The 26,815-nt window shown below is 46.6% G+C and overlaps 1 protein-coding gene across 1 annotated transcript in view; it reads left to right on the top strand.

Annotated features, from left to right (window-relative positions):
- The window catches only part of BRIX1 (biogenesis of ribosomes BRX1), a 40,325-nt gene that overhangs the window by 4,260 nt on the left and 9,250 nt on the right, over positions 1 to 26,815 (top strand). The window contains exons 2-9 of the mRNA XM_029579014.1: positions 3,848 to 3,959; positions 4,659 to 4,702; positions 5,072 to 5,142; positions 8,097 to 8,146; positions 8,267 to 8,340; positions 8,461 to 8,511; positions 16,612 to 16,713; positions 21,290 to 21,418. Of these exons, the coding sequence (XP_029434874.1) occupies positions 3,848 to 3,959; positions 4,659 to 4,702; positions 5,072 to 5,142; positions 8,097 to 8,146; positions 8,267 to 8,340; positions 8,461 to 8,511; positions 16,612 to 16,713; positions 21,290 to 21,418 (633 nt within the window). The remainder of the gene's footprint in view (positions 1 to 3,847; positions 3,960 to 4,658; positions 4,703 to 5,071; positions 5,143 to 8,096; positions 8,147 to 8,266; positions 8,341 to 8,460; positions 8,512 to 16,611; positions 16,714 to 21,289; positions 21,419 to 26,815) is intronic.

Below are 26,815 nucleotides of genomic sequence, written 5' to 3' on the forward strand. Positions count from 1 at the left end.
GGAATTCTTTCAGGGCCTTCAAGCCTTTATTAAGGCGCAGTCAGGTGCTGCCCCTGCCTGGTCTGAGCCCCAGCTGGGAAGGCCTTGCCCTCCCAGCATGCCTCGGGACATGCCTCGCCTCACCAAGGGTATCCCTGATAGGGACCTGGACACCATGGACGACGAAGAGGATGCAGACTCTTTGGAGGACAGGGAAGTCCCTCCAGGCCTGGAGCCATATCTAACCATGCTACACTTTTTTCTCCAGAGATGAATTGCCGGCCCTGGTCTCCCAGACCCTGAAGTCTCTGGGAGTTCTCGGCATGGACCTTATGTCAGAACCAAAAAAGAATCCCATCTTGGTGTGTCTATGGAAAGCCTCTTGCTATTTCCTGATGCTGGAAGCCATCCAGGAGTTGATTGACCTGGATTGGGATGCCCCAGAAGCCAGTTTTAAAGGAGGTCGGGCCTTGGAGGCCTTGTACTCCCTGGACCCGGCGGCCAAAGAACGCCTGCGTTTCCCGAAAGTGGACGCTCTGGTCTGCGCCGTCTCGAAGCGAACAACTATCTCAGTAGAGGGAGGAGTGGCTTTGAAGGACGCACATGATAGACGGTTGGAGTCCATCCTTAAGCAAGCCCCGGGCAAAGTTCGAACCCAACTACGGTGGTGGCTACAAGACGGCCACCTGAGCCAGGGAAAGAGACTAGCCTCACCGACCTGGATCCTGCTCCCCATGGACGCCAGCCTACGAGGTTGGGGAGCACACAGCGAAGAGCTAACCGCCCAAGGGCAGTGGAATGCAGAAGAGGTGGGGTGGAACATCAATCGCCTAGAAGCCCGGGCAGTCAGACTAGCCTGCCTACAGTTCAGTCACAGACTCCGAGACAAAGCGGTCAGGGTAATGTCTGACAATGCCACAACAGTGGCCTACGTCAACCGTCAGGGAGGAATCAGAAGCCAACAGGTGTCTCTCTGGAAATAGATCCCCTAATATCGTGGGCGGAAGAGAACCTCCAGGAGATCTTGGCCGTCCACATCGCCGGGAAAGACAACATCATGGCGGATTACCTCAGCAGAGAAAGTCTAGACCCAGGAGAATGGAAGCTGTCTACCACAGCGTTCCAACTGATAGTGAACCGTTGGGGAACACCAACCATGGACCTTCTGGCAAACCGGTCCAACGCCCAAGTACTCAGTTACTTCAGCTGCAGATGGGAACCTCAGTCCCAGGGCATCGATACCCTGGTTCAGACATGGCCACCGGAGACTCTGCTATACGCCTTCCCACCGTGGCCCCTGCTAGGCGCGATCATTCACAAGATAAGTCTACATAGGGGACTGGTATTTTCATGTGGCCCAGGACTGGCCAAGAAGACCATGGTACGCAGACATGCGGAGATTACTGTCGGGGAACCCCCTGCCACTACCTCCACACAAGAGACCTGCTCCAACAGGGCCGATCCTCCACGAGGACCCAGCTCGATTCTCTCTTATGGTCTGGCCATTGAGAGGGCTCGCCTGTGAAAGAGCGGATACTCGGGGGCTGTAATAGACACCCTACTCTGAGCACGCAAGTTCTCCACATCTCTAACATACATAAGGGTGTAGAGAGTATTCGAAGCCTGGTGCGAGGACCACAACATCATACCTCGCTTAGTCAAAATTCCTGCGGTCTTGGAATTCCTACAGAACGGCCTACAGAAGGGATTGTCCCTCAAACTCCATCAAGGTTCAGGTGGCCGCATTGTCATGCTACGGCACCAAGGGCGGCAGCATAGCCTCTCACCCGGATGTCCCCTGCTTCCTGAAAGGAGTTAAGCACATCCGACCACCCCTAAAGTGACCGGTACCTCTTTGGAACCTCAACCTGGTCCTGGATTTCTTAGCAGGAGCCTCGTTCAGACCTCTCAGCAGCCTGTCTCTCCGACTATTAACATTGAAAACAGCAGGAAGAAGCAAGGGGAAGCAGCCTCACGAGCAACCATAGCCCGCTGGATCAAAGAAGTCATCAAGGCAGCCTACGTGGAAGCAGGCAAGCCACCGCCTTTACAAGTCGAGGCCCATTCTACTAGGGCCCAGGCAGTGTCCTGGGCAGAAGCCAAGATGCTGTCACCCGCCGAGAACGGAAGGGCGGCAACATGGTCCTCCATCCACACCTTTTCCAGGTTTTACCGCCTGGATGTTCAGGCTCAGGAGGACACAGCATTCACAAGGGCAGTACTAAGTGGGTCATGGGCAGCCTCCCACCTGGTTTGGAGTAGCTTTTATATATCCCATTGGTCCTGAGTCCATCTGCTACATGCTAGGAAATGGAGAAATTACTTACCTGATAATTTCGTTTTCCTTAGTGTAGACAGATGGACTCAGCATCCCACCCATGGCTGCCGTTACTCATGGAAGCCTCGGGGGGGGGAGTCAGCTCCAAGAGCAAGGGAATCGAGGGTAAGCCATGCTTTCCTTCATCTAGGACACTCACCCTACCGGGTGTCGACGTTTGCCGGTTGAGGGCACTGGCGGTCTCCAGCTATAGTCAATTCAACCAATTCAAGTTAATCAGTCACCCATATATCCACAATGCTTTTTGAGGAGAATACTGAAGAGCTGCACTTCCTGCAGGGGGTATATGTACTAGGGCTGATGTCAGATTGAAATCTTATCCGTCTCCAACTGCTATCAGGAGTACACTATACCCATTGGTGCTGAGTCCATCTGTCTACACTAAGGAAAACGAAATTATCAGGTAAGTAATTTCTCCAATCCTGGCCAGAACTTCCTAAAGTCTCTCTCTAGAAACTGAGTCACTTGGCAGCTTTGGTGCAAGACAAATTTCAAAATTTTTGTTTTAACCCCTACCCCAGTTCCAAATTGCCACAAATTAAGACTATGTCTGGTTTTGTTTTTATAATCTGGGCTGAGCCTGTTTTAGGAAATAAAATCACTAAATATAAGCCACCTCATCCACTGTGGTCAAAACAAATGAAGAATGTGACTGTTCTGTCTGCAAAACATTTTTGTTTAGTAAAAACTAGTGTTTAGGATTTTTTCCAGAAACAGTGGACTTGTCTCCTTTTGGAGTTAAAAGCATTGGAGGAATGCATCTGTTCTGACACAAATTAAAAACATGGCTGTTTGGCTGCTTTTAGGTGTAACTTGTATATTAAGAAATCAGAGGCTCTCTGTTATGAATAAAGGATGTTGGGAGTCGGGAGGGTGATAAGTATTATGTATCAAGATTAAGGTATTTGATTTGTTTTATTGATATTATTGCACTACAATTATATAATTCAGTTTAGAGATTCATGATAACTGTTCTGATACTGTGATTTGGCTATCGCTTGTAATTACAAGCAACATGTATACTAAATTTAAAAAATGTATATGATGGCAAACCACCCTGTATTAACTGCCATTCAAAAAGGTAAAATATGTTTTTGAATTAAATTGCTAGCCCCCAACAAATTGCACAGCGTAATTGTGCAATGACTGAAATACTTTTTTTTTTCTAAATCTGCTACCAGTTGGTTTCATAGTGTCCTAGACCTATTTGAAAAGGTGAATAACAGTTCCCTATTAACTTATTCCATACCTTTCATGTGTTTATAGACCTTTATCATATCGCCTTTCAGGCTATCTGTTCGCCAAGCTAAAAAGCCAGAACTCTTCTTCCTCCACCTTACAACACTGTGGTTGAGTTACAGGATCCCCTTTGCTGTCAGCTGGTATAATAGTGAAACACACTTATACTGAACTATGCTTGAAATGACAGGAGACAAATGACAGAAAAATCCAAATGAAATTGGTAACTTTCATACATTATTATAAAATATTTGTGTAATATTAGGTTCTCTCGTGATTCTGTTTCTTCAGGGTAAATGGAAGAACAAAGAGCGAGTGCTTGTATTTTCTTCCAGAGGAATCAATTTTCGGACAAGGCATTTAATGCACGACTTACGAACGTTAATGCCACACTCTAAAGCAGGTGAGCTGTCAATGCTGAGCAGATCTTAAGTATATTTTACAAATTGTTACTTATATAAAATTTAATTACTACTACTAACTCCTTATACAGTATTCCTGAAGACCATACACATCATGCAATATCTCCTCCTTAAAGAGTACAGAGGGTTATACACTGTGCACAGGTACAGAATTAGTCCCAGTTATCTGGGGTGCCACTGGCCTGATTAGAAGGAACTTCCAAGCACACCTTGATATGATACATACCATAACTCTAGCACGCTACAAGTATTAAGAGGAGCACTAATAGTAAATTTGGGAGCATGCGATCATACCCAATAATACCCTAGCTTATGAGTGAGGTTTGTTCCTATCATGGTATGTGCTAAACAAATCCATTGTGTACCTGATCTTTTCAGCTTTTGAGAGCAGAGATGGTGATTTGGCCAGGCTCATATGGTTCATCTGGGGGTGGGATTAGAACCTGTGTTACAGCGGTAGACTGTAACATTTACATTGCCAGGAGAGCAGAACTTTTATTTTAGTGACATACAGGTGAACAAAGAAATGTGTAGCCTTAGTTCAAGCTTTAGGGCCTGCTTCACTAAGATTTGTCTCCCATTCTCGGTCTATGGGGGGAAAAAGCTTAGTTAATCAGATCCTTAATCTCTCAAAATCTGCTTATTACCCACTTACCTTTTCTTCTTCCTCTTATTTGCAGACACTAAAATGGACCGTAAGGACAAGCTGTTTGTGATCAATGAGGTGATTTACTTTGCATGTTGGGGTTACACTTGGATTCTGTGCAAGAGAAATCTGCGCTTAGTTTCATTGAAATCTAAATACATTTTATTTGAAAAACTTAAATACTCCATTTGCTACTGGAGTTCCACATTATCTTGCATATGCTCTTCAGCCTGTGTTGAATTTTTTTTTTTAAGTGAGTCCCTGAAAGATTGAACATAACAATAGAATCCTTCTGCAGTGTTAGAATCAAATATAACTGTTAGATTCCCTTAAACAGGAGAAAATGTTTCATGTTTTGATGTAATGAATACTAATCTCCAAATCTGTCTGAAAAAAGGATCATGACACCTTGGTTTTAGTCCATTTCTTCTGCATTTTTCTATCTAGGTTTGTGAAATAAAAAACTGCAACAAATGCATCTATTTTGAAGCCAAGAAAAAGCAGGATCTGTATGTATGGTGAGTAGCTGTATGTCCAGTTTGAGTGATGATGTGTTACAAGATGTCCAAGTAAGAAATACACAGCACACACACACAAAGTAATATACATTTCCTAGTGTGTAGCAGATGGACTCAGGACCAATGGGTATAGTGTACTCCTGTTAGCAGTTGGAGACGGATCAGATTTCAGTCTGACGTCAGCCCTAGTACATATACCCCTGCAGGAAGTGCAGCTCTTCAGTATTTTCCGTCTCCATAGCAGTTAGGGACTATCTGCACGCTCTCGCAGCGTTTGAACCAAACCCAAAGAAGAAAACCAAAATTAAAGGGGAAAACCTACCTGAAGACGAGCCCCGCTCTCCTGCAGTGATAACCTCGGGTCCCCTCCCCCAGTTGAGATTCCTGAGGTGATTTCCGTGGTCCCTCGGAGGTGAGCCTCGGTCCGGCGGCCGAATCGCGGCAAGGACCTAGCCCCCGATCCTTGGGCGTGGCTGAGAGGCAGCGGGTGCACCCCTCGAGCGCAGCGGTGAAGGTATTTGCCCTCTACCCCAGCAGCCGGAGACCGCCCGGAACAAAACCGGGAAGCGCCGAAGACAAGGTAAGGTAAAAATCTTCTGTTTGAATCCGGTGTCCGAGGATCGAGGAGGAGCACAGGTCACCGATCGGAACCAGTGCCACCGGGTTGATCCGCCCTAGCAGGGCCAGGCCCTAGCTATTTCCAAGGGTCTGCCCACGTGGAGACCGTCCGAGGAGGTCGCCATATTACCCACATGCTCGCCGTCGCCATCTTGGCCCTAGTCGCCGCCCGCCGTTCAATCCGAGCGCACAAATCAAGCTAAGCGCACAGGAATCCTTGTACGCATAAACTTACGCGCACATAAAACTTTGCGCGCATAAGTTGCACGCACAGAGCCGGGCACGTATATACGGCTAGGCGCATATCTGCGCGCACATCTCAGGCGCACTGGAGCGCACAAGAGCTTACGCGTCCACAGACATGGCACCTCCAGAAACAGGAATAAAAGCTCAAGGCCTCTGCCCTGCATGCCACATCAGAGCCGCACAGAGCGAGGAGGCCGACGCCCTGTGCGCACACTGTGAGGAGGCCCTGGGAGATCCAGGTCAGGGCCAGTCCCACCCAGGGCCCAGCGCTAGCTCCTCAGGGGGTACCCCGGACCTAGCAGTCCCCAGTGGGTCTGCCCCTCAGACGGGGACCCCCAGGGAACCTGCGCCCTTCAACTTAGACCCAGCGTCGATATCCTGGGTGGAGTTATTCAAGGGGATTCACGCCTTTGTCAAAATGCAAACTGAGCCTCTGGCTGATCAGCCACATGCTCCCACCACCCAGAAGCCCCATCTACGGGGACACGGATTTGTCCGAAGAGGAAGTCGAGCCCCTGGAGGAGGGGGAACTCCCCTCGGGGACAGAGCCACACTGAACCATGAGACGCTTCTTCACAAAAGACAAGCTCCCGGACCTCGTATCCCAATGTCTAACGGAACTCGCTATCCCCGGCCAAGGCACCTCGGGGGAACCTAGAACGAACCCCCTGCTGGAGGGCCTTCGCCAGACGTCTCGCCATTTTCCTCTCTTACAGGCGGCACAACAGCAAATTGACCTGGAATGGAATGCTCCGGAGTCCACATTCAAAGGGGGACGAGCCTTGTCAGCCATGTATCCCCTGGACCCAGTGACTAAGGAGCTTCTGGCATGCCCTAGCGTGGACGCCATAATCTGCGCGGTTGCCAAGCGCACTACCATCCCAGTGGAGGGAGGAGCGGCGCTCAAGGATGCACATGACCGGCGCCTGGAAGCCATCCTAAAACAGTCATTTGAAGTTGCAGCCATGTCCCTGCAGATTGCGGCCTGCTGCACCATGGTGACACGTGCCTGCTTATCCCAAGCCAGGAACAACATCCCGGGAGAAGACATGGAACCAGTAGTATCATTCCTCACTGATGCTGCCTCCGACCTAGTGCGCACAGCAGCCAGAGGAGTGTCGTCCGCAGTGGCGGTCAGGAGACAACTCTGGCTTTGAAGTTGGTCGGCTGACGCCTCTTCCAAGACGCGCCTCATGAGGATGCCCTTCAAAGGATCACTCCTGTTCCACAGCGAACTAGAGGATTCGATAGCGCTTAAATCAGTTCAGAAGGTAGACTAGTTTATGCTTTTTAAAAAGAGCTCTTTTTTTTTACTTCTGTTATGACACACAGAGGTAGATCTTAAATAAGTACGCCGGATTTTATAAGATACGCGCGTAGCCTATAAAATCCGGGATTGGCACACGCAATGCTGCGCAAAATCGGCAGCCTGCGCATGCCGAGCCGCGCAGCCTGCCTCCGTTCCCTCCGAGGCCGCTCCGAAATCGGAGCGGCCTCGGAGGGAACTTTCCTTCCGCATCCTCCCCCCCTTTACCTTTGTTGTGCAAGTTACGCCTGCTTGCGCGCGCCGTCTCTGCATCCCCTGGCACAGGCCGCGGTGCCGGTGGACACGCCCCTTTTACAAAGCCCCGGGGCTTTGCGCGTGCCGGCGGCCTATGCAAAATAGGCCGCCGGCGGGCGAGTAAATCCCAGCAGAATTTACGGGCGCAGGGCTTTTAAAATCTAGCTCACAGGGTTCTTCACTTTCAGTTTAAATCAGTTTTCACCCTAATTTTAGGATGATTAAAGAGCAGCTGCAACATTTCAAGGCCTTAACTGCTAGAACCCTGTCTTTTCAGCTCTGCTGTGGGTATTTGCTCCACTTTTTCCATGAAGCTGAGTTGGTTAGAACGATAGAGCTCACATACACATGAAATATAATTGGTTTCTAGTTAGACTGTATTTCTTTCACTTTAAAATACAGAATGGGGGGCTTTGTTGTACCATGACGGAGAGCAATGGAAGGAAAGCAGCCTACTGTGCTTGCAGACTTTTTCATGATAATGTTTTCTTTAGCCACAACTAAACTTTTATATTTCTTCCTGTTACAGGTTTGCAAATTCCCCCCAGGGCCCATCAGCTAAGTTCCTGGTGCAGAACAGTAAGTTTAACTACTTTTTAACTGTTCAGTTTTCTATGCGAATAAAATGCATTTCTTCACATCAGCAAGTCCTTAAAATGTGAAACTTTCTAAACTCAGCTGATTTTTGATTGTTTGTAGTTCACACATTAGCTGAGCTGAAAATGACAGGGAACTGTTTGCGAGGATCCAGACCTCTTCTCTCCTTTGATCCAGTAAGTTTAGAATTTAGTCATGGTTTGACTCTTTTTGGCATTGTATTAAGGTTTGATTTTTTTTTTTTTTTTTAAATGTATGAAAGCAACACAATCCATACTTGTGCTATTCTTTTACAGACCTTTGATCAGGAGCCACATTATGCTTTGCTAAAAGAGCTCTTCATTCAGGTTGGTATTCTGCAAAATGTGTTTAACTTATTTTTGTGTGAAACACACAAGAAATAGAACTGGAAAAATCAGATGTTTTATTTCTGTTTTGCTTTTAAGATACATTGTTTTGTAGTACAATACCAGAAATCATGGTTTTCTTTGTGCCTGCATGTATTTTGCTAGATAGATGTTAGTTAAATGGTTATGTAATTTTTTTTATTATTTTTATATACTGACATTCGATCTGAGATATCATATCGGTTTACATTCAGGTACTTGTAGGTATTTCCCTATCCCCAGAGGGCTTACAATCTTAAGTTTTGTACCTCAGGCAATGGAGGATAAAGTGACTTGCCCAAGGTCACAAGGAGTGATAGGACTCCAAACCCTGGTCTCCTGGTTCATATCCCACTGCTCTAACCACTAGGCTATTCCTCCTTGCTTAGCTGCTGTCCATTTGTGCAGTACTGGGAGGGGCAGCGGGTTTGTTTGGTATGGCTTTTTTTAGTTCCCTCTTCCTCAGTTCTATTGTTAGAAGCTAAGTTTAATGCTTCTGGCATTTATGTATTACTTGTAATTCCTTGGAGTTGTATATTTTGTAATAGGAAAATAAGTTCCTGTTTGTACCCAGATCATTCCAGACAAGTGGGTTATGCATTCCTACCAGCAGATGGAGGCAGAGAACAAAACTTTGAGGCACTGCTACTTAACCGAGAGTGCCACCTGCAGTCCCTCAGTATTTCTCTGTCTCTAGCAGATGGTAGAGGTGCAAACCTGCATTCTGGAGTTTTCAAAGAAAAAGGAATAGAGAATGTTTCTGCTCCCTGAGGTTCCTTCGTGGGCCATCCCTCAGAGCAGGGCAAGCAGGAGGTTGGTGATCCTTGGGGTAGTTCGACCCTTGTCTTCCGGGGGGTGGGTGATGGTGGTTCCGGTTTCCTCATCCCCTCTGGGCTCAGCCTTCTTTCCCAGAGGCAGGGAAGTATTTCATTTTTTTTTCCCTTCTGTGTGTGTCTATTGAATTAACTTGTTTAAAAAAAAAAAAAAAAATAGCAAAAGGGGTGGAGCAGCTTTACACTGTGTTCCAGCGGCTGAGTTCAGTTTTCGCTGCCAGGAAGCAGCTATAGGTGTACTTATAGATAATCACCTGACTTTTAAATCATTCATTAACTCTATCATTAAGGAATGTTATTATAAGCTCCAAACGATAAAAAAACTCAGACCTCTTCTCCATTTCTTGGATTTCCGCACTGTACTTCAGTCTATTATTCTATCCAAAATAGACTATTGTAACGCACTTCTCCTTGGCATCCCCGCTTCACACACCAAGCCTTTACAGCTTTTACAAAATGCTGCCGCTCGTATACTATCAAACTCCAAAAAGAAGGACCATATCACTCCCATACTCATCTCTCTCCACTGGCTCCCTATACACTCCCGAATTCTTTATAAGGCATAAGAACATAAGAAAATGCCATACTGGGTCAGACCAAGGGTCCATCAAGCCCAGCATCCTGTTTCCAACAGTGGCCAATCCAGGCCATAAGAACCTGGCAAGTACCCAAAAACTAAGTCTCTTCCATGTAACCATTGCTAATGGCAGTGGCTATTCTCTAAGTGAACTTAATAGCAGGTAATGGACTTCTCCTCCAAGAACTTATCCAATCCTTTTTTAAACACAGCTATACTAACTGCACGAACCACATTCTCTGGCAACAAATTCCAGAGTTTAATTGTGCGTTGAGTAAAAAAGAACTTTCTCCGATTAGTTTTAAATGTGCCCCATGCTAACTTCATGGAGTGTCCCCTAGTCCTTCTACTATCCGAAAGAGTAAATAACCGATTCACATCTACCTGTTCTAGACCTCTCATGATTTTAAACACCTCTATCATATCCCCCCTCAGTCGTCTCTTCTCCAAGCTGAAAAGTCCTAACCTCTTTTGTCTTTCCTCATAGGGGAGTTGTTCCATTCCCCTTATCATTTTGGTAGCCCTTCTCTGTACCTTCTCCATCGCAATTATATCTTTTTTGAGATGCGGCGACCAGAATTGTACACAGTATTCAAGGTGCGGTCTCACCATGGAGCGATACAGAGGCATTATGACATTTTCCGTTTTATTCATCATTCCTTTTCTAATAATTCCCAACATTCTGTTTGCTTTTTTGACTGCCGCAGCACACTGAACCGACGATTTCAATGTGTTATCCACTATGACACCTAGATCTCTTTCTTGGGTTGTAGCACCTAATATGGAACCCAACATCGTGTAATTATAGCATGGGTTATTTTTCCCTATATGCATCACCTTGCACTTATCCACATTAAATTTCATCTGCCATTTGGATGCCCAATTTTCCAGTCTCACAAGGTCTTCCTGCAATTTATCACAATCTGCTTGTGATTTAACTACTCTGCACAATTTTGTGTCATCTGCAAATTTGATTATCTCACTCGTCGTATTTCTTTCCAGATCATTTATAAATATATTGAACAGTAAGGGTCCCAATACAGATCCCTGAGGCACTATCCATCATCCACAAAAGTCTGCTACACTCCAACCTCAATTGGATCAACCCCCCACTCATCCCTCGCACCTCCAACAGACCCACCCGCACAGCTCTACAAGGAACGCTACGTTCCCAATCCATTAAAGCTTTCAAACTCTCCTCCACCATAAGCAGAGCCTTCTCTCTAGCCGGTCCCACTATTTGGAACTCATTGCCTCATGACATCCGCATGGAGACATATACACCCATTTTCAAAAAAAAACTAAAGACCTGGCTCTTCCAGCAAGCCTACCCTACGTCACCCCCCATCACAAACTTCTTCTGAAATGGATAACCCCATTCCACTATTGTGAACTCGGCCTGAATATGGATTACGATATGCCTCTGATTTTGGTACTTTGAACTGTTATAATTTTATGTTTATAGATATTTATATATACATATATATATATAGGTTATAGTATGTAAATCAATACCCCCCTCCAGTGTATTGCTTCCCTGGTTTTGTTAAGGGCTATGCCCTAAAGTTAACTGTATTTATCTGTTCTCTGTAAGGGCTTCGCCCATAAAGTTCATGTTTACTGTGAACCGATGCGATGTGCGAACGGACATCGGTATATAAGAGACATTAAATAAATAAATAAATAAATATAGGTGAACGGGGTCAAATTGCCATGTGTGACTGGGCTGGATGCTTGTTCACCATCCAGACAGCGCCGCTTGCACTGCTCGCAGGCAGGAAGTTATTTTTAGGCCCGCTTTTTAACTGACATGGCACCACCCGGCTTTAAGACTCCGAGCTGCGGTTTGTGCCAGTATGATGCAGCTGGCCTGCTTGTGCTAGATTCAAAAGACACCAGACAAGTAGTCTTCTGGAACGCTCGGTCCCGTCCCAGCGGCACGTCTGGCGTGGCTTATGTTGGCTGGTGGGTTGTATGATTTGATACGTACCTCTGCCAGGAGCATGGTCTCGGGTGGTGGCTGCACACAGGCTTCTGTGGACATGTCGTCCAAGGCCCAGCTGTGTAGTCTTCCTTTTAAAGGGAAACTGCTTTCCGGGGAGGATCTCAACCAGTTGATGAAGTCCCTAGGGGAATCTAAAGGGAACAGACTGAGGATAAGAAAGGCAGCAAGAAGATATTTCCACCCTGGTCTTGTTTTCACGATTCGAGGATGTTTCGTTCTGGAAAAGGAGCCTCAACCTCAATGTCGAAACAGTCTTCAGGAAGACAGCAGTACTTTCGGGGTGCCTGTAGATCCTTCAGAGACTGTTCCAGTCAGGGGACCAGAGGGATTAATTCTTCACAATGAAGTCAGGCTCACCCACTCCTTGGAAGTGGGCGAGCCAGATTGTTCTGTTTTTTATGAGGAGTGGGTCACTGTCTCCTAGGACTGGTGGGTTCTGGAGGTGATAAGAGATGGTTACGCCTTAGAATGTTCACACCTGGTCAGGGAGGCCTTTCTGAAGTCCCACTGCTAGTCCCAAAGATAACAGAATGCAGTAGAGGGGGCTCTACAAAGGTTGCTAACCTTAGAAGCCATGGTTCCGGTCCTGCTGAGTGAGCAAGGTCAGAGGAGGTACTCCGTTTATTTTGTGGTGCCCAAGAAGGGGAGGGTACCTGCCGTTCCATCCTGGATTTGCAAAAGGTAAAAGTATCCTTACGAGTGCTGTGTTTCCGGATGGAGATGTTACACACGATAATAGTGGTTCGCAAAGGAGAGTTTCTGGTGTTCTTGGACCTGACTGAAGCTTACCTCCATATTCCCATTCGAAAGGAGCATTGGAGGTTTCTGCAGTTCATGGTGTTGGGCTAGCACTTCCACTTCCAAAGCTTTTCCTTTTGGTTTGGCCACGGCTCCCCATACCTTCACAAAGGTGATGGTGGTAGTGGCAGCAGCCTTGAGACGAGGGAGTTCTGGTTCATCAATATCTGGACATTTGGCTCATTCAGGTGCAGTCAGTCCATGCAGCACATGATGGACACCCTGAGGTCTCTGGGTTGGGTGATCAATGTAGCAGAGTCGCCTGGTTCCATCCCAGTTGGAGTATCTGGGAGCCAGCTTCAAAACCCAGAAAGGCAGGGTGTTTGACAGCGGACAGGATGTCGAACTTGCAGGCGCAGGTGAAATGTCTGAGCCTTTCAGTCGCAAGGGTCTGGCATTAATTACAGGTATTGGGATCTATGGTCTCTATGTTGGATTTGGTTCTGTGGGCCTTCAATCACATGCATCTGTTGCAAAAGGCACTTTTGTCCAGATGGAATTCATTGTCTGAGGCGTATCAGCTGCCTCACCTCTTCTAGCAGAATCCAAGTCCAGACTTTCGTGGTGGCTCTCAAGGCACAACCTGGCAAAGGCAGCGTATCTGGAAGCTTCGAACTTGGGTGGTGGTGAGCATGTGTGCCAGCCTCAAGGGCTGGGGGTGGTGTGCCTGGGTCGATCTGACCAAGAGCTTTACGAACACAAGTATGTGCCATACTGGGTCAGACCAAGGGTCCATCAAGCCCAGCATCCTGTTCCAACAGTGGCCAATCCAGACTATTAAGAACCTGGCAAGTACCCAAAAACTAAACCTACCCCATGTTACTGTTGCTAGTAATAGCAGTGGCTATTTTCTAAGTCTACTTTAATTAATAGCGGGTAATGGACTTCTCCAAGAACTTATCCAATCCTTTTTTAAACACAGCTACACTAACTGCACTAACCACATCCTCTGCCAACAAATTCCAGAGTTTAATTGTGCATTGAGTGAAAAAGAACTTTCTCCAATTTTAGTTTTAAATGTGCCACATACTAATTTCATGGAGTGCCCCCTAGTCCTTTTAATATCTGAAAGAGTAAATAACCAATTAACATTTACCCATTTTAGACCTCTCATGATTTTAAACACTTCTATCATATCCCCCCTCAGCCATCTCTTCTCCAAGCTGAAAAATCCTTACCTCTTTTTAGTCTTTCCTCATAGGGGAGCTGTTCCATCTGCTTTATTTTGGTCGCCCTTCTCTGTACCTTCTCCATCGCAACTATATCTTTTTGGAGATGCGGCGACTAGAATTGTACACAGTATTCTAGTTGCTGTCTCACCATGGAGCGATACAGAGCCATTATGAGCTTTGGTCCGCAGCGGAGGTGTCCTGGTCGATCAATAGTCTGTAGACCAGGGCTGTGGGCAGAGCTCTGGAGATGTTCCTTCCCTTGATCGAGGGTTGGATTGTTCGAGTGTTTTCCGACAATGAGATGATGGTGGCTTACATCAACCATCAAGGGGCGACGAATAGTTATGCGGTTGCTCAAGAGGCTCAGCTGTTTGTGTGAGCGGAGCGGCAATGCATGTCTGAGTGGAAGATGTGCAGGCGGATTTCCTCAGCAGGCAGTAGCTAGATTTTGGGGAGTGGAAACTGTCCCTGGAAGCCTGGAATAACATTTGTACCAGGTGGGGTGTTCCTCAGTTGGACCTGATAGCGATGTGAGGCAACTCGGAGATGACAAGATTTTTCAGTAGCAGAAGAAAGGCAGCTCAGTAGGGCTGGATGCTCTCGTGTGCCTGTGGCCAACTGGGATTCTTCTCTGTTTCCTTCTTGGCCGTTCATCAGTCGCGTTTTGCAACGCATAGAGATGCACCCAGGGACAGTGGTGGTGGTAGCACCGGAGTGGCCGCAACGTCTGGTTCACGGATCTGGTGTATCAGGCGAAGGATGGACCTCTTCGGTTGGCTCACCTGACGGGATTGCTGCGTCAAGAACCCATATTTTCAGATTGGAAGGATCACTTTTGTCTCGCGGCTTGGCTTTTGAGAGGCAGCGGTTGCGCCCGAAAGGTTATTCGGAACCTGTAATTACCAATCTTCTCCAAGCTCGGAGACCACCTATGTCTATGGCGTATCTGAGTTTGGAAGGTGTTTGAGTCCTGGTGTCTTCAGCAGCAGCTGGATCCCTCTTTCAGTGGGAGTTCCTCACATTTTGTCCTTTGTATAGCAGGGCTTGTCCAAGGACCTGGCCTATAGTTCCTTCCGTGTCCAGATTTCTGCCTTGGGCTGCCTTTGGGGCAAATGGTGGGGCTCGCCGTTGGCCTCTCATCCTGATGTAGTTCACTTCCTGAAGGGGGTTAAGCATTTGCGGCCTCTGGTGTGGAAAGTGTATCTGGAATGGAATCTCAATTTAGTTTTACAGATTCTCTGTGGGGAACCTTTTTTGAGTCTTTGCAACGAGCTTCTCTGAAGGATCTGAGTCTTTCTGGTGGCCATTTGTTCATCCAGACAGACTTCCGAGCTTCAGGCACTGTCTTGTTGGGACTCTTTTTTGCGTATTGCAGATGACAGGGTGACGTTGCATACGGTGCCCTTCTTTTTACGGAAGGTTGTGTCTTCGTTCCATGTGAATCAGACAGTTGAGCTGCCAGCTTTTCCGGAATGGTCTAGAGAGTCTCTGCAGAATAGAGATCTTCACCTTCTGGATGTGCGTTGCACTTTGTTGCATTATTTGAAGGTCACTAATAGTTTTCGGCAGTTGGATCATCTCTGTGTATTCTTCGGTGAAGTGAAGAAAGGAGAGAGAGCCCCAACACTACAGACTGGACATACAGGTGAAAGAAGAAATGGCCTTTGGGTTCGGGGGTTCTTAAAAGAGCCCTATCTTCTGCCTGTCTGCTTTTGTATCTTCCAAATTCAATGGACTGGTCTCGCAGGAGGAAAAGGAAGGTAAAATTGTTCTTAATCTGATAATTTATTTTCCTTGAATCCTGCTAGACCAGTCCAGACCCTACCCAGGAATACAGGGGCCATAAGCAGAGTTGCATGGGGTCCTCTCACGCTCTCTCCCCTCTGAGGGGGAAATAACTTGAGTGATACAAAAATATATCCATATATGAAAGAAAAAGGGTCCTTGTCTGGTTGCTTTGACATAGCCTACTGGCAAGGTCCTTCGACTACTACTGCCTTCTGTCTCTGGCAATGAAAGAGCAAGGAAATCCCAAGTGTAATTAATGGATTGGTCTAGCAGGACTCAAAAAAAATTTAGGTAAGAAAATTTTACCTTGTTTAAGACTATACACCAAACTAATGAATCTCAATGCAACGACAACTACAGTCAGACATTCTTAGAACATTGTAAATAATTGCTCTTTCTGTTAAACTCCTTTAGACTTTCTTCCACCCAGTCTGAATATCCTTGTTTTTATTGTAACTTCAGAGTTTCTCTTCACTTGTTACAGTTTTTTTTAGTTTATTTTCATTTTACACCCCCTGTTAAATGTAAACCAGCATGATGTGATTCTTATCTTGAATGCCGGTATAGAAAAACACTAAATAAATAAATAAAATGCCTGAAAACATGAACTGAAGAGAATAAATCCAACCAAGCACTGTTATAGAAACTATAAAGAAATATTCAATCTTGTGTTAAATTACCAGCATTTTAGTCTCTGATTTGGAGCCATTATCAAGGTGTAAAGGGGATTTTGGCTATGAGTTTGAAGGGGGGGGGGTTGAATTAAAAGACAGATGTTACAGTGCTTGGTTGCATTTGTCCTGTTTGGGTTTTCTTGCTGCCTTATCAGAACGGCTTGAACGTGGTCAGAGTACAACTCATGAGTGGCTTTTCTTTTTAATATGTTAGATCTTTGCCACCCCACAATATCACCCAAAAAGCCAGCCGTTTGTAGACCATATATTCACTTTCACAGTCATGGACAACAGAATCTGGTTCCGGAACTATCAGGTGAGTTGTGCTTCTTCATTCCTCTCTGCTAGACACCAAGTCCTCCCCTACACGCTTCCCCTTCAAATATGTCTCTGAGTAGAGAACAGTCGTATCACCTTTTTGTGACTGCATGATTGGAGGGAGTTTGGGCTTGGGTTATGTGTGGTTTTGTTTAAGTGCATCATTTTGATTATTTTAATTATATGAAATTGTAGACTTAAGAGTATCTCTTTCTAGTCAGAATGGGTGGTTTGAGTTACAAATTCACACTATTATGCTACTAGTGTATTTATATTTAATGATGTAGTCTAGATATTGAAGTGTATATACTGATAATTTACTGATTATTACTGTTACCATCGTAAACCATTATTTGTTTGTTGCTCTATACTGCTTTTCTCAATCCTGAGTGGGTAGAGAAATGTATTTTTCCAGGCATAGCAGTGGTGAAAAAGCAAGAAGTCCCTAGCAAGAAATGCAAAACTCTATGGGCTCTATTGCAGTCTTGTGAGTGAAACCCATCATGATGGGTATATGAGCTGATTTGTGTTGCAGACTATTTTGGCTTTTTTCAGTATGTGAGGATTGTGCATCGGCCATCAAAGTCTGAAGCTGGTCGCAAGTTTGGTATTCTGCCCACAGCTTGTTCAGTCCTTAGGGTTTCCTGTAATGGGTATTGGTGTGGGTGCACAGAGCCCCATGACTTGTGATAAAGGGTGAAGAGGCAGTGAAGCACTTTGTCATGATACACAAGGAAGTCATTCTTATTCTCCTAAGTATTTTTGATTTTTTTGATCATAAATAGCTTTATAATTACTAGCAAGATTCTATAACATTTTTACTTTAGCTTTGTGCTTTAGTTTTGCTAGACAGACTCCACAAAAGGAGATGCTAGACGGAAAAGGAAAATTGGTTCTTACCTACTAATTTTCGTTCTGTAGTACCACGGATCAGTCCATACTCCTGGGTTCTGTCCACTCACCAGCAGATGGAGGCAGAGAGAGTTCCAACTGACTCAGCCCCATCCGTGAGGTGCACCTACAGTACGTCAGTATTTAAATGTATCAAAGCAGAAAATAAAAAAAAAACAAAAAACTAAGCAGCTAACTGCTAAAAAAACTGGGAGAAAGTTCCATAAGAACCAGGCTCACTTACCCAAATGGCAGCAGAGCACCTAACAACATTTTATAAGAAAAATACTTATCTGGAAAGTAAATAACAAGAACGAGCAGACTCTCCGTTATCCTGAAAACTGAAAATGGGCGGGACTCTGGACTGATCCATGGAACTACAGGAACGAAAATTAGCAGGTGGTAACCATTTTACTTTCCCTGTACGTACCCGGATCAGTCTGACTCCTGGGATGTACCAGAGCTCCTTTACACGGGGTGGGACCCTGAGAGTCCCGCTCAGATCACAGCTTCACCGAAGCCCCCAGATCCTGAGGCCTGAACATCCAGGTGATAATGTCTAGCAAAAGTGTGTAAAGACTTCCAAGTCGCCACCCTACAAATCTCTTGCGGAGAAACTTGTTGACACTCCACCCAGGAGGTTGCTTGTGACTGAGTAGAATGAGCACGAAGACCGGATGAAAGCGACCGACCATGAAGTAAGTATGCCAAAGCAATAGCTTCTTTTAGCCAGCGGGCTATAGTAGCCCTAGATGCATTGTGCCTCTCTTGGTGCTGCTCCAGAGCACAAAAAAGATGGTCCGACATGTGGAAACTATTTGTGACTTCGAGGTAAATAATAGGCTCCGCTGAATATCTAGCTTTCTCAAATCCCTAGACTGAGGATCTGAAGACTGTGAAGCAGGAAAAGATGGTAGATCAATCGACTGATTCAAGTGAAAGGAAGTAACCACTTTTGGAAGAAAAGACGGAACAGTCCTCAAAGAAACTCCAGAATCTGTAATCCTTAAAAATGGCTCCCTACAGGACAAAGCCTGAAGCTCAGAAACCCTACGGGCTGAACAAATAGCCACCAGAAAAATTACCTTTAACGTGAGATCCTTAAAAGTAGCCCTTCTGGGGAGCTGAACTGAAGGAGAGCCGCGCTGGGAAAACCGGAGCGTGGTGAGAAGCCGGACGGCAGAAGGGATGCCGCGACGGAGGTACAGAGTACAGACCCCGCCTATCTGTGACGTCATCATCGCGCTGCTGCCCCCTATTTAAATCGAGGACAGCGGTGCGCAGCCGCCGGCGCACCAAAGGGGCGCGCCCCTGGGCGAGTTTTTCTTTCTCTTTCATCGTTTGGATATTTCCTGCGAATTGGATGGGAAAGAAGAGAAAAGTCAAGATGGCGATATCTACACCGGTGAGAGGTGATGTTACAGGCCCGATGGACCAACATCTTATTTGGATGGTAAGTCAGAATATCAGAGAAGTCATTCCGGACATCTCCTTTTCCTCGGGGGGCCTCCGATAGTCCCGCCACTGACCAGTCCCCTAATGTAATTGCTGGACATAGTGGGGCCAGTAGAGATTCTGACCCTAAGGTAGTGGCCATAACATCGCCTGAATCCAGAGTTCAAATACCAGGACTACAGGATGGGACTATTAATAACAATGAGTTGGGAAATGTATTACCTTGTGAATTAAGTGATGAAGTAGCCCCTCCAGATAACATCACCCTGGTAGATGTGTGGAGGGTGGTCTCTAAAATGGAAAGGATGCTATCCCTTTCCATGAGTCAGTCCACCGCATTGGCATTGGAAACCAAGAAAAACTTGGAGGATCACAATAAAAGAATTGTTCATTTGGAGACTGTGACTGAGTCAAACCTGTTACAGGTTGCTACATTACAAGCTACCAGCGCAGCATCTATAAAGGACTCTTTAATTATCTATAAGAAGTTAGAGGGTTATGAAAATATTCTTAGGAGAAATAATTTGAGGTTTTTAAATTTCCCATGTATTAGATTAATATCTGCTCAAGAACTTCTTAGCAAACATGCAAGGGAAATCTTGCTTCCTTCTCTTTCAGTTCTCCAATATGTCTTACTCCAGTTGGTTGAAGAAAATAATTAGATTTTTTTCAATCTTTGGTAAATCTTGTTCTGGAAGTTTTAGTACATTAAGAAGATAACTTCTAAAGAGCTCCCGGTGTGCAAATAATCTAATTTTAGGAAAATTGAGAATCCTTCTGATTAAATTCTGATTAAATTCTCAAGGTTTTCCATCTTCACAATTTGAATATTCTCTGACTTTATCAGATTCACTTGAATCTTTTCCATTTCCACAATTTTCTTTTCCATTCCATCCACAGCAAATTCAGTTTTCTCAATTCTTCCTTCCAGAAGTTGATTCTTAGAAATACTTTCTTTAACCATAGCTGTTAGGGATATTATTGGTTTTTCCATAGAAGAAATAGCCTTCAAAATGTCCTCTGTTGTTGCATTTGAAGACATAGATTTGAGAGCTTCACAAATCACATGAATATCTCTCTCACTTCCCTCTCACTCTTCAGGGGATCAGCTCCCACGATAGCTCGCTGTGGTGCTTCATCGGTTAGGCCTCTGGAGCCTGATAACTCAGAGCTCACCGAGGGTAGTGACTCATGTTCACTCCCTCTCTGAGATCCTACCTCTAGCAGAGTCGACGTTTTCCCTTCCAGCAAGGTAGATATTCTCTCCCCTCAGACGGGTGGGGGCTGGAACAGTTAGCATGCCGTGGCTCAGCGATGTTTCCAAGGCCAGGGGGCTTAGCATCTGCTCATCGCTAACTCCTCCAGCGGCCCCTCCCTCCGGCGTCGACAACACTAGTCCAGCAAACGCTTCCTCAATCCGGGGTTGGCGCAAAAGTGAAACTGGAGTTGAGGTAATCTTTCAGCTTTGCTTTTCGTTTCGTGTGCGGCATAGCGACGAGGAAATAATTGAATTTCAGGCAATATCTAGCAAAGCAAACAATTCTCCTCAGGAGCTCGGTGTTTTACCGTTCTTCCTCGGCAGCCATTTTGTCCCGTTCTCCCCCCCCCCCCCCAAGGATTTTTGGCAAGTCTTTGGGGGGGGGGTCAGGAGGGTGGGGGTTGTAGTTGGTTCTTTTTGGGTTTTTTTTTGTTTTGTTTTAATATTCACTCCATAAGATGCACAGACATTTTCCCCCCACTTTTGGGGAAAAAAAAGTGCATCTTATGGAGTGAAAAATACGGTAATTGTCTTGCTAGTTTGATTGCTGACATGCACGGAGGTAAAGACTTGATTGCTGTGGGCAGCCTCCTAGATTTAAAGATTGCCAGAGAGATGGACAAAGCTCTCGGGTAAGTAAAACAAACACTTTTTTGTAGAAATAGGGGGGGGGGGGGGGGGGTGCAACATTGGAATGCTATATACACTAATGCTCACATAGTCCCATATCTAGAGGCCGTAGTGGAAAAGCCTGGCTTGGATGTAGTGACTCTCATGAAGACATGGTATATGGAAAACCATGACTGGGATTCGGTTATTGCATCTTTTTTGCTTTGTTTGTAAAACATGCGTAAAATTTGTTCTTAGAATTGATTTTATGTGAGTAAAAATGTACACACACTAATGAAACAAAACAAATGCACATCCCTAAGGTGGTACACTAAAGTAAACCTTTTCCATTTGGTTACAGATCATAGAAGAAGATGCATCTCTAGTAGAAATCGGACCCCGTTTTGTTTTAAATCTTATCAAGATATTCCAGGGTAGCTTTGGAGGAGCAACCCTGTATGAAAATCCACATTATCAGTCTCCAAACATGGTAAACGGTTCTATTAACTTGCATTCTTAGTTATGTTAAAGTTTGTTCAGGGTAGAAAGGGGCAGTAAATGGAAGAAAGTGGTGGGTGTGGCTATGCAATTTTTGGATATGGGAGCAGCAGAGACAGTGTAAAAACTGTTAAATTGTTTTTAATAAGTTGGCTGACTTCTTTCCATAAAAGAGAGCTCCCTTAATGGGAATGACTTCCTGGTAAATCTGTGAGCAATACAAAAAAACCAAGGGCAGTACAACTGTAGAAATGCAGAATTTGTGGTAGTTGCCTGCACAGAAGTGAAAAGTGTTTTTTTTTTGTTTTGTTTACAGTAGTATTTAAACAGAGTGGAAAGCCTCTCAGCTGGTAGTATGACTTGCTTCTTTTACAGATGTACAAAAGAAATCCTTAGGCAATGACAGACTATAAGTTTTCAGTTGTAAGGATGTATAGGCATGCTTTCGGTACCCAGGAAGTACAGATGTTGTTCTGACCATACGGCTGGATATGTTATTCCATTGGTAGAATGCTCAGTTTAAGTGCCAGATAGCTACTGTGGGGCTGCAGTTTGCAGCAGCTTGTGCTGGTATTTCCCATCTCTTGAATGCTGATTCTTTGGGCTCATTTATGTGCACCTCTTGTGCCGTCTGAAAGCAGTGCACCTTTACTTCAGAGAGATCCAAAGGTTTTGCAAATCGACTGCTTGGTGCAATATAAAACCACTTAAAAAAAACAAAATTAAAATCCTGGTGGAGCCCTTGAGGTGCACCAGACCTTCTATGTATCTACAAATAGTAATAGTTTCAGAGCAGAGGCTTTTTTGTTTTGTTTTGTTGGGCAGTTGGCTTTTTCTGGATAACTGCACTTTCCCTGTACGTACCCAGATCAGTCCAGACAGTGGGTTGTCTCCCTTCCAGCAGATGGAGTCAGAGAAAAGCTTGAAGGATGCTCTCTTATAGTCTGGAGCGCTCTCTGTGTCCCTTCAGTATTTCTCTGACTCCAATAGATGAAGGTTGCAGAACATGTGGTTCCCCATTTCAGCTACAGCAGGATAGAAGTTTATTTCTCTCTCATTCCTTCTTAAATTCTTTCACTGTTTGGATGGATCAAGTTAAAAAAAAAAAAAAAAAAAAAAAAAGGGTTTCTGGCTTCTGTCACTTCCAAAGGTGCAGGCAGAACTGGTAGCAGTATTACCTGGCATTTTTCAGAGTAGATTTGGTAAGTTGTTGTACTTTTTCTTTCTCAGGCTTCTCTGACTTCCAGGGGTGAATGTTGGTGGTCCAACCTCTCTCCCCTCACGACGGCATGCTGCCCTGAGACACTGCCTTCCTCGGGGCAGCGCTAGCAGAGAGGCAACATTCCTCTGCTTTTTGTAAAAAGCCAGGTCGTTTTCTGAGTGGAGGTTCTCTTACCCGCTCCTGCCAGGCTCCGTGGGTGTTTCTCATTTATTACCAGAATTTCCCCCCCCCCCCCCCCCCCCAATGCCACTCTCAGCGCGATGTGCTGCCTGCGGAGAGCCCAGAACGCGGTTCTCCCGCGAAGGCATTTGTTCGAGGTGCCTCCCCAGTGGGGAGGGTCCCTCGAGGCCGGCTGGACAGTCAGCTTTGTGTTCCCAGACGCAACTGCTCAGAGGGGGGCTGGCCCCGATCCAGTCTAGCGTGGGAACGGCAGCCATTTTGTTTTCAGAGCCGGGTGTTCCTAGGCAGCCAAATGAGGATTCAGACAGCGGTTTTCCTCCTTCCCCCACCAGTTTTAACTCTGGTTAACCCCCCCCCCCCCAGCCCAGGGGACAACACCAGGGGACCTTCCTGCCATTCCTCACTCGGGACCTCCATCCCCCAGCATTTGTTCAGTGAATTTTGTGCTTCTTTTGCACAATGCTTATTTGGCCAGTTTGGAACAGCACCAGAATGCATCTTCAGGCCCCCCCTCCTCCTAAGGTGATTAGATTGACAGAGCCTCTGCAGTCCATGGAAGTTCCTCAGGGATCCTCCAGAGTCAGGGTGGTCCCCCATCTGGATCATTCTCCCCAGGGTGCTCTGAGGCTGGACCAGGATGATCTGACTTCTCACATGCACATGGAAGGGGATGACCCTGGGGTCTTACGCCTGTTTCAGAGGGATGAACTTGATCCTCTCATCCCCCCATGCCCCAGCAGAGTTTGATATTGAGGCTCCACAGTATCCACCTGGCACCAGTACGGAGGCCACAAATCCTTGCCAAAATGCGTCCACCAGTGAAAATGTTTCCGTTTCATCCTATGATCCTTCAATTGTTATCCAGAGAATGGGATTCGCCAGAGTGTAGTCTGAGAGTAGGAAGGGCTATGGACAAGCTCTATCCTCTTCCGGAGGAATTCCTAGAACTCAAAGTCCCCAAGGTAGACGCGTCAGTAACAGTGGTCACAAAAAGGGACTACATCCCAGTCACGGGTGGAGCCTCCCTCCGAGATCTCCAGGTTCGGAAGCTTGGTCTACCTCAAAAGGATTTTTGAGCTATCAGCCTTGGGGATAAGAGCCACAGTGTGCAGCTCTTTAATGCAGCGCGCATGTCTCAGATGGGTCCAACAGCTGCTCAGTGCTCAAGACCTGCCAAAAGAGGAAGCGCAACAGGCGGAAGGCCTAGAGATGGTAATAGCTTATGGAGCAGATACGCTATATGACTTACTCCGCGTCCTGGCCAGATCAATGGTATCAGTCTCTGCCTGGAGTCTTCTCTGGCTCTGTAATTGGTCGGCTGATTCTTTGTCTAAAACTCAGTTGGGATCTCTCCCCTTCAAAGGCAAATTACTGTTTGGTGAGGATCTTTAACAACTCATCAAATCCCTGGGAGAGAACAAGGTCTATAAGCTGCCGGAGGATCGTCCTCTGACCTCCAGGACGTTCAATTCTACTAGAATCCGATTCCGGGGACAGCGGCGTTTTTCGACAGTCAAGACTGGCCTCTCAAAGTCCTCCTTCCTCACGGTCGCAGTCCTGGTCTCATTCCTTTCGCGGTCAAAGACCATCTTGAGACAGCCTCCCTCAGGGGGCCTCTTCCAAGTCTTCCCAATGAAGATTTACCTGCCCACTCTTTGACCCCCAGGATATAGGGATGTCTCTCCCTCTTCTATGAGGAGTGGGTCAAAAATACCTTAGACCGATGGGTTCTGGATATTCTACAGCACAACTATGCTTTTAGAATCTGCTCGACCTGCCCCCCCCCCACCCCAATGGACAGGTTTCTCTTCTCTCCCTGCGGCCCAGTGAAGAAACAACATTTAGTACGTCAGATGCTCAACCGGCTCATGGACTTAAGTGCCATCCTCCCAGTGTCCCCGAAAGAGCAAGGGTTAGACCATTATTCCGTTTACTTCGTCGTCCCCAAAAAAGAAGACTCCTTCTGTCCAATCCTGGATCTCAAGATGGTCAACAGGGCCCTCAGGATCCCACATTATGCTCTGTAATAGCGGCGGGTCACCGCGGAGAATTCCTAGCCTCCTTGGACTTGACAGAGGCATATCTCCACATCCCCATCCTCAAGGAACATCAACGCTTCCTTTGCTTCAAAATCCTCAGTCAACATTTTCAATTTCAGGCCCTACCCTTCGGACTAGCGACCCCCTCCCCGCACCATCACCAAGGTCGTGGTGGTGGCAGCAGCCCTACAGAGGGAGGGGATTCTAGTCCACCCCTACCTGGATGACTGGCTCATTCGAGCGGTCCCTGGACCTTTGCCTGCAGGCGGTTGTCAGTCTTGCAGCTTCTCTACTCTCTCGGATGAGTTGTCAATTTTGCTAAGAGCAGCCTTACTCCCTCTCAGATGCTCGACTTCTTAGGAGCAAGGTTCGATACCAATTTGGGCAAAGTCTTCCTGCGTCAGGACCGTGCTCTGTTGCTTATCTCTCAGGTACAGCGCTTCCGTTGCCTCTCACTCCCCACAGCATGGGACTATCTCCAGGTCCTGGGCTCGATGGCTTCAACTATAGATTTGGTTCCTTGGGTCTTTGCAAATATGCATCCTTTACAGAGGGCGTTACTCTCCCACTGGAAGCCAGTGTCTCAGGAGTTCCAAGCACTCCTTCCGCTGCCGGAAGTTGCCAAGGACAGCCTGAGCTGGTGGCTCAGTGTGGATCACTTGCTGCAGGGAGTGGACTTGGAGATCCCACAGTGGGTGATCATCACCACGGATGCCATCCTCTCTGGATGGGGAGCTGTGTATGAAATGCAGTCAGCACGGGGACGATGGACGTCAGTGCAAGTGAGGTGGCCGATCAATCGTCTCGAAACCAGAGCGGTTCGTCTTGCTATGAAACATTTCTTCCCCCTCGTTCATTGCCAAGCTGTAAGAATACTCTCCGTCAACGCCATTACAGTAGTGTACATCAACTGTCAAGGAGGAACAAAGAGCTGTCATGTTTCTCAGGAGATGGACAAGTTAATGGCGTGGGTGGCATTCCCTCTCCTGCCTGGCAGTGTCCCACATAGCAGGAGCGGACAATGACCAAGCGGATTTCTTAAGCGTCAACACATAGCTCTCAGAGAGTAGGAACTCTCCGAGAAAGCAGTGGCTTTCCTCTTCACCCGGTGGGGGACTCCCCTTCTGGATCTGATGGCCACTCAAAAGAACGTGAAGGCTCCATGCTTCTTCATTCGCAGAAGGGAGCACAGTGTTGAAGCAGTGGATACCCTTGTCCTCCCATGGCCGCGAAACCTCCTAATTTACGTGTTTCCGCCATGGCCCCTGGTGGGAAAGGTGCTTCGAAGAATAAAGATTCACCAAGGTCCTGTAATTCTAGTGGCGCCTGAATGGCCACGAAGACCGTGGTTTGCAGACCTAGTCAACCTCGCGGTGGACGGACCTCTCCACCTGGGACATCTTCCCATCCTTCTGCGTCAGGGTCCTGTATTTTTCGACCGGGCAGATCGCTTCTGTCTTGCGGCCTGGCTTTTGTGAGGCGCAGGTTGAAGAGACGGGGCTGCCGGAGGATGTTATTTCGACCCTCCTGAAGGCTAGGAAGACTTTCACTTCCTACGTGCGGATGTGGAAAGTCTTTGAGGCCTGGTGTGAATCCACAGGTGTATCTCCATGTCGCGCTTCAGTAGTCCAGATACTATCCTTCTTACAGCGAGGCCTGGAGAATGGGTTGGCATACAGTTCCCTGAAGGTTCAGATGGCAGCCCTTGATTCCCTCGTCCGTCACCTGGATGGAGCTCCTCTTTCGTCACATCCCGATATAGTCCGGTTTCTAAAGGAGTTTGGATTCTAGGAGGTCCTCCTTTCGAGCCGCTGAGAAGAGCTACCCTCAGAGACCTCACTCTGAAGACAGTTTTCCTGGTGTCCATCTGTTCTGCCCGCCGGATCTCGGAGCTTCAAGCTTTGTCGTGCAGGGAGCCTTCCCTCCATTTCACAGATTCAGGAGTATC

Source organism: Rhinatrema bivittatum, chromosome 1 (assembly GCF_901001135.1).
Source record: "Rhinatrema bivittatum chromosome 1, aRhiBiv1.1, whole genome shotgun sequence".
Lineage (NCBI taxonomy): Eukaryota > Metazoa > Chordata > Amphibia > Gymnophiona > Rhinatrematidae > Rhinatrema > Rhinatrema bivittatum.